The sequence below is a fragment of the Rhinolophus ferrumequinum genome, chromosome 2, assembly GCF_004115265.2.
Source record: "Rhinolophus ferrumequinum isolate MPI-CBG mRhiFer1 chromosome 2, mRhiFer1_v1.p, whole genome shotgun sequence".
NCBI classification, from domain to species: domain Eukaryota; kingdom Metazoa; phylum Chordata; class Mammalia; order Chiroptera; family Rhinolophidae; genus Rhinolophus; species Rhinolophus ferrumequinum.
Window position 1 is genome coordinate 98,818,829 of NC_046285.1, and position 7,852 is coordinate 98,826,680.

Consider the following 7,852-nt stretch of genomic DNA (forward strand, 5'->3'; position numbering starts at 1 on the left):
AAATTCAAGAGGCTGGGATTGTTGAAGATACAAAGAACACCTCGTTATTTTCCAAGCACAGTTCCCTGAATATAGCAAGCATTTTAAACACATAAAGGTTTTAAAATGAACACTCTGCAACACAGTACACACCTTGGCATCACTCCAAACTGAAAGTTAAATTAATTTTATAAGTCAAATGATTTATAAAAAGGTCTGTTAGCTCTTAAACATTAACATTTTAAGTATCACTGTAAAGTTTATAATAGGAAAGCTAATAACATTCTCAAGAGATTATACATCCATTTATGCTAGCTTTACAGAGAGAGGCAATAGTCAAACTTTTTTTCTCTTGAAAGAGTTACTTACATAGTCTAAATCTGATGAAAATAAACAGAATTAATAAATATTAGATTGGTGCAAAAGTAATCACAGTTTTTGCAATTATTTTTAACCCTTTAGACTGCAATTACTTTTGCACCAACCTAATAGTTAAGACACTATCTTTGATATTCTTTTTCCTCAAAAATCAATGTTAATGTTAAAATGGATGATTCAGGAATTTTTTTTTTTTTAATCGTTTTTTGGCATAAAAGAGGGCTACTGGAGGTTTGGAAATATGATTATCCTTAGGTTTCCTGACCTTGGAGTAAAGTATAGCAATAACTCTAATAACTATAGGTAATGCATGTAGTTGAAAATTTGGAACCCTATTATTACCAGTAACCACAATTAAAAAAAAAAAAACATTTAGAATTTAGAAAAAAGGAAATTGAGTAATGTCATCAGAAAACACAAGCAGCTGAATTTAAACCTTTTCCCCCAAATACTTTTAATTACAAATTCTTCAGTATTAAGAATTAAATTATGTGGAATCTACAGAAAAGAATAAATGAATTAATTAATCAGAAACAGTCTCAGAGACATAGAGGAAAAACTGAGGCTCGCTAGATGGGACGCGGGGGTGGGGATAAGGGGGAAGGGGAGGGGATTAGAAAGCACAGTCAATAACCACAAGATTGCCTCGGGGATATGAAAGTCAATTTGGGGAATGTAATCAATAATGTTGTAAAGATTCTGTAGGGTGTCCGATGGACACTTGTCTCGTTAGGGAGACCACCTCAGGGATGATGTAGATGCCTGATCACTGCACTGTACACCTGAAGCTGAAGCTGAACAATAATGAATATCAACTGCAATTTTATATATATACATATATATTTATATATATATATATATATATATACATATATATATATATATATATAGTTACAAGAAGTGGAGTACGGCATTAGGAATAGAGACAGAGGAAATGTAATGGCTGTATGTGATGTCAGAGGGGTAGTGGGTGGGGGAGGGAGGATGACACAGTGTGAGGGATAGAAATGATAAGTGTCTAACTACTACATTGTTTTGTGCACCTGAAACTAATAAAAATAATAATAATAATGGGATTCAAACAGAAGGAAGGAAAAAAAAGAATTATATTTGTAGTATTAACAAATGGTATGCAAATTAATGTCACAGCCAAGTTATATTTTGGTTTATTTAAACATAAAAAATGGTTTAAATGAATTAAGTCCATACTGATTGAGGATAATCCATACTATTAATACTTGTTTCTTAGAACATATATAGCTCCTTCCTGTGTGCCCCTACATAACAAAAACATGATAAATAACAAGTAGTTATCACTACAAAGTTTTTGAAAGCACAATCACATTTCAAATAACCCCAAACTGGACTTATCTGCCAAAATCTTGTATTAAGAAAGAAAAGTAATATGCAAATTAATCCTTTTATTTTTAATTTCAACCATTTGCCCACAAAATAACCCAAACCATACTAACTAGTCTATTTTTTGTGTGTGGTGCGGTGCAGTAGTCCTTTTCTTTAAAACAGACTGTCAAAATGATTTTTAAAATATTAATAATATGATATCAATCATATATCCCACGAGATTTTAGAAATTATTTACAATTCTCTCAAAAAAAACAAAGTCCTCACCATAAGATACTCCCAAAATATTAGATAAACAAAATTCTTATAGTTCATTACTATCACTGACCAATAAGAAATTCTGTTCATTACGGTAAAAATGCCAAGCAAGCCATTTTATAGTTATATTGTGATGTGATATGAGCTGCAGCAATATTTTTTTGGAAAGATTGATTTACTTTCAGAAACAGAAGAACCCACTAACGAAAAAAACCTGTAACCAAAACGTGCATCTTCTCCCACCCCCAACAAAAAGCTGCAGCAGGGGGAAGAAAATTCAAGTTTAAAGTAAAACAAGGTTTGATTAAAAGAAAATAAAAGCATAATCTGCTAGAGGAAATACAGTTAAGGGGGTGATCAGGGTCTTTAACAAAATGGTTTAATCTGAATTATTCCAAATCAAAAGAGAGACCACGATCAGCTGCACTATTAACCGACGACTTACAGAGCACGGCTACAGCCCCAGACTCGAACATGAGACATTCTTCCTTATGCCTAGTTTCCACTATGAGACTGAAAGGTGGGGGATCCAATTTGTGATAGATCCGAAATCCTTTGCTGAACGCCATTCTCCTTTCTTCAGAGGCAGCCCTGTGAAAACCAAGCAAATGAAGCTTATGTTTTCTTCTGCAGCAAGGACTGCAAGGCATCCAGAAGTCCCTGCCTGCCAGGTTTTGATGGAGGGGTGGGGGGTGGAAAAAGAGCGCTCAGAAAGAGGATGGTTTATTCCAAAAGATAAGTCGTCATTTAATTTTACCAAAAAGCAAGAGAGGAAAGAAAAGCTACCAATTCTTTGGGCAAGGCAAGACAAGGTTTTATCACTCTAAGTCTATGAACGGTTTGGTTAAGATGAGTTTCCCGTTTACTTTATGTTTACCGAAAGGAAAAATTTTGAGCCTATTTCGTTCGGAGTTGTTTATCAGTTTCCTGCTTCAGTATTTGCCACTACGGTGAAAGGGAACCAATTCGGAAACTTCAAGTCGTTCCTTTGGAAGGAAAGGAGAGGAGGTGGGAGGGAAGGTTAAGGACGCTGGTTCAAAGCTCCTTCGGGGGCGGGAGGAGGGAAAGGATTATCTGACACCACAGGTTCTCCCGGGGGCGGCGGCGAAGGGCAAGGGAAGCCGCACAGGTTACCGCCGCCACCCGCCCAGCTCCAGGCCACCGCCGGCCGGAGGGACGGCAGGCGGGAGATCGTAAATATGAATGGCCACCCGGGAAGACTCACGACTCGGGACACGGACCCGACCAGGGCTCCTCGGGGGTCGCAGGCAGTCCACCGCCCGGGAGAGCGGCCCCTTCCCAGGGGGACGGAGGCGCCGAGCAGCCCAATCCGTCCATTATGCGCCAGAAGAGACTCGGTTCCCAACCGGCGCCCAAACTGACTCGGTTCCTTTCCCGCGGGCAAGCTGACAGCTGCTGTCACCACAGCCCCCCGGCCGACGCGGCGCCCCGCACAACCCGCGGTCTCCAGACAACCCCGCCCGCTCTCCCGGACCCCGGCTGCCCGCGGTCGCCCCTCACCGTTCCTTCCCAGGCTGCGACTGCGGAGACTGCCTCAGGAAGCGCCCGCCCGCGCGCGCTCCGGGCTCTCGGTGGGTCTGGCCGCGACCGCTCCCCGCCCCCCCCCGCCGGCTTGCTCACCTCTTCCTCCGGCTCCTCCTCCTCCTTCTCCCGCAGCCGCTGCCGCCACAGCCGCCGGAAGCGTCACTTCCGCTCCAACAGGCCCATCTCTTCCGCATTGCGCTGCGGGCGGGGGCGGAAGATCCGCCCTTCGCGGGGGAAAGGGCGGGGCGCCAGGCGCAGGCCCCGCCCACTCCGGGCCGCCCTGTGAGCCAGGTGCAGGTGGGGACTGCCCGCCGCCACCACGCGCAGCGACCTTCGCTTCGGGTGGCGAGTCCCCAGGCTGCAGCTGCAGGTCCCACCGCTGGGGATGCCGGGAGAGGGAGGATCCGGCCTCCCTGGGCCCCTCGCGTGGGCTCTTCAGAGCCACCCAACCCTCCCCCGGGACGCCAGGGACTCTGGGGAACAGCTCTGGGAGCTGAGTATTGGTACGCACCCAAGATGGGTGTTAGGACCACCCCCAGCCGCCCCTGTCGGGCCTGACGGACGTGGGGGAGGGTTCCGGGGAGTCAGCACGCGGGCCAACCAGGCGGCGCCTGAAGCGCTGTCCATGGTGTCTGTCCGCGAACGGCGCCGAGCTCTTCTGCTGAGCTTCTGAGTAGGTGGCAGGAAGCAAAATGAATGCCTGCTTTGGAAGAACTCTGTTAGCTGCCTTTTCTCCTGGTGTGTTCTGGAGCTCTCAGGACTACCATAGGAAAGAGTGCTCAGCTGTACCCATGGTGGCGAGGGGGAAGTCACAACCCAGGATCTCAAGATTGAGTGAAAACATGGCTGGCGGCACCGAGGCCCAGACGGCGGATTGTCCCTGAATGGCGAACAGCTTTTGCCAACCGTGGAATCTAGTATCTTTCACCTTATCCTCATATTTCAACAAATCATGCTTCCTGGCTAGTATCAGTGTTCGAGACTTTTCATTCTGTTTCCTTAATATATCTAAATATGAGAATGAAGTTAAAACCAGCAGGGCCAAAGGGAATCGAAAACCTGAAGAACCCAGCCCTCTGAGAAACTGTTTCCTCTTGCCTTTGCTTTTCCTTTACTTCTTCCCCTTAAAGCTTTAATTTTAACAGCAAAAGCAGAATTTAAATTTGTCGTTTTGCACAAAATCATTTCCCCCTCCAGGCCCCGTCATGTGGCTTGATTTAACATTTCTTCATTTTAGAGAAGTTGAACCCACCCTGGTTTCAGGATACTACAGGAGCTATTTCTCATTAGAAAAGAAGCTACTTCTTTTCTATGCAAAGGCACTTGGATGTAGTTCTGAGAACTGGAAGGGATTTCTCTCATTTAGTACTATCTCCTCAGAAAAACTGGTTCGCTCTTTGTAGTACTGACTGACAGCAGTCTCAGAATTAAACTCGTATTAGGATAATCTACTGAGCTGTGTGATTGCTTATTTTTCTTTCCGGAAGAATCCATTTCAATTGGAGATTGCATTTGATAGAGAAAACTACATGGGAGTGGATGAGAATAGAATTTTTCTTATTTGCCTTTCAGGTATAATGCCTCTGTGGCCCCTAAGGAGTGCTGGAATTATGCACCAGAAAAAATATGGAAGGTCATGGCTCTCGGAGAAATGTTGATGGTATTGAGTACGTTGCTAGCAAGTTGCTTTTTATGACAACTAAGAGCCAAAAAGTTTAATTTGTTAAGAATTACTCCGTTTCAAGTAGAGTTGGGACCTGAAATCCAACTATCCCACCTCAAATCTAAGATCCCTTCCTCCACACCTGTGTCTGCGTGAAGTTACACTAGGAACCCTTTCTTTCTCAGAGAGGGAAGTGTGGGTGTTAGACTCTTCTAGAAGCAAGTATTCTGCCTACTCCTGGTTTAATTTTGGATTAAGGAGATTGAAGTCAAAGTGTCTTGGTTCTGGGTTTGAATTGATGCTTCTTTCTTCAAATTAAACTGAATGGTAAGCAGGACTCATTCATAGAGTTGTCAATAGAAGGCTATAGCTTTCAAAATTTATCATTTTATCAATCTATCATGAAATAAGCACATGTCCAAGGTTTGGAAACAGTAACGGCTATTTTACTAGTGACGTTTATAAAATCTGTTACTCCTTTTTCTTGTCTTCTCTTTCCTATTTTTATACTTCCTTGTTCATCACAGCACTTGGAAATAGCTGGCCAAATTTTCACCAAATTTGGAAAGGGTCTTTGGGTTGGGCTGACTTAAAATACAGGTTAATTGGCATTCACAAATTTCTTAGTGAAGTCCTAAGGGCCTACAGAAATGGGCGGACACTTTCTTGACCCTTGAAAATGAGTAGTATCTATGGTAGGCTGCAAAATACCACCCCCAAGATATCCATGTCCTAATCCATGGAACGTATGAGTGTTAAAATACGGTGAAAACAAGTCTTTACAGAAGTGATTAAGATTTTGAGATTAATTTGGATTATCTGGGTAGGCCCTAAATGGCAATCATCAATGACCTTATGAGGCAGCAGAGGGAGATGATACACACACACACACACACACACACACACACACACACACACACAGAAACACACACACGCAATGTGAAAACAGAGGTAAAGATTGGAGCAATGTAGCCACTAGCCGAGGAATGTCTTCAGCCACCAGAAGATGGAAAAGGGCAGGAAGAATTCTTCCTTAGAGGCCTTTGGAAGGAGCATGGCCCTGCCAACACCTTGATTTTGAATTTCTGGCCTACAGAACTGGGAGATAATTTGTTGTTTTAAACTACCCAGTTTGTGGTAATTTGTTACAGCAGTCACAGACAACTAATACAAGGCTTATGTGACTTTTCATCAGGAGAGAAACTGAGATCAGAACAGCCCCAGATAGGTGCTTCAGATATCAGCTCCCATAGCGTCAACAAACTGAAGGCAAACACCCTGATTTTTAGATGTTGATTTTTAACCAAATTAGTTCTCCTGTGGGCAAATTCTATCAGGTTGAAACATGCAATTGTCATTTATATAGGTCAAAAAGTCACAGTGACTATACATGGCCCAATCTAAGGTATGTCCCCAGTAAACCACAGCTAGGATCTATTAATTTAAAAATAATGATTATCCCAATGACATAAAAACAAAAATCATGAAAAACACTACACCGTTTATGTTACAAGCCTATGAATTTTGACAGATGTTTACCACTTTCCTTATAGTCTGCATTGACTTATCTAAAATGCTAGAAGACGTTTGGCAAATCTGGAGAATGTTAACAGTGTGCTCCAGTTATCTTTAGCAGCTTCTTGTCAGATTACACAGGCTAGAGTGAACTTATATCAGGATCTGCAGAGATCTATTAGTATACAGAAAGAGATGGCTTCTTGTCAAGAGCTGTAGAACGTTCACTCTACAACTTGGCTCTTGGTCTCTAAGCAGCTGGCATCTCTGGAATTTCAACACCTAAGGTTAAATGTAAAAGGTAAGCTTTTGTGACTCAAGTGTTTTTGTCAAGTACCTTAAACTGGTTTCTACAGGATATGTCAAATCTTTTATTGTTTACTATGTGTTCTGAATCACCAAACATGGGATATAGGGTACATTTTCCTATATCCTATAGAGACAATCCTATAGAGATTGTTTTTAACTGGATCACAGTACATATTCGGAGAAATGCTGTGCTGGTCATTATCTTTGTACTGAAGGACCCTCACCTCTAAGCCTCTGTTGAACTTGGGGCTGACAGGGCTGGGGAAAAGCCAGCACAAATCAGCAGGGCCCGGAGGTCCAATGCAGGCCGGGTGCTGCACAATACCGATCCCACACGATCGTTAGCCTGTCTGCCTTTGCTGGGTGGTCGAAGCCATTCTCAGTAGCCATGCACTTAATATCCATAGACAGTTTCAGTTCTGGACGGCAATCTCCAAAATAGTCAGGACTATAGTTATTGAAGTTTGAGGCCTCTCAAACATTCACACATATTCGTGATTCTCACTACATGCAGAAATTCTGTTAATTGTTCTCATTTTCACTTGAAACATGACCAAAATGGTCTGACATAATCAGTGAGTGGCAACACACCTTTACTCTGAACATGACCATGTTAGAGATGAGTTCTTATAACTATAAAGAACCACTACAATGTAGCAACTTACATTTTCATACTGTATTTTGCAACCGTACAACATTTGACCATTTTTAGGAGGGTTTCATGATTTCAAGGGAAATCAGCATTTAAAACAAAATTGGGGGGGAAGACTGGATGGCTCAGGTGGTTAGAGCACGAGCTCTTACCAACAAGGTTGCCAGTTTGATTCCCACATGGGCCAGTGA

General features: G+C 42.8%; 1 protein-coding gene across 1 annotated transcript in view; it reads right to left on the reverse strand.

Annotated features, from left to right (window-relative positions):
* SYNJ1 (synaptojanin 1) overlaps positions 1-4,906 on the reverse strand; it is an 83,435-nt gene extending 78,529 nt beyond the window's left edge. Inside the window, 2 exon segments of the mRNA XM_033127443.1 lie at positions 2,423-2,568; positions 3,619-4,906. Of these exon segments, the coding sequence (XP_032983334.1) occupies positions 2,423-2,568; positions 3,619-3,716 (244 nt within the window). The 5' untranslated portion in view covers positions 3,717-4,906.
* Between the last annotated feature and the right edge of the window lie 2,946 nt (positions 4,907-7,852).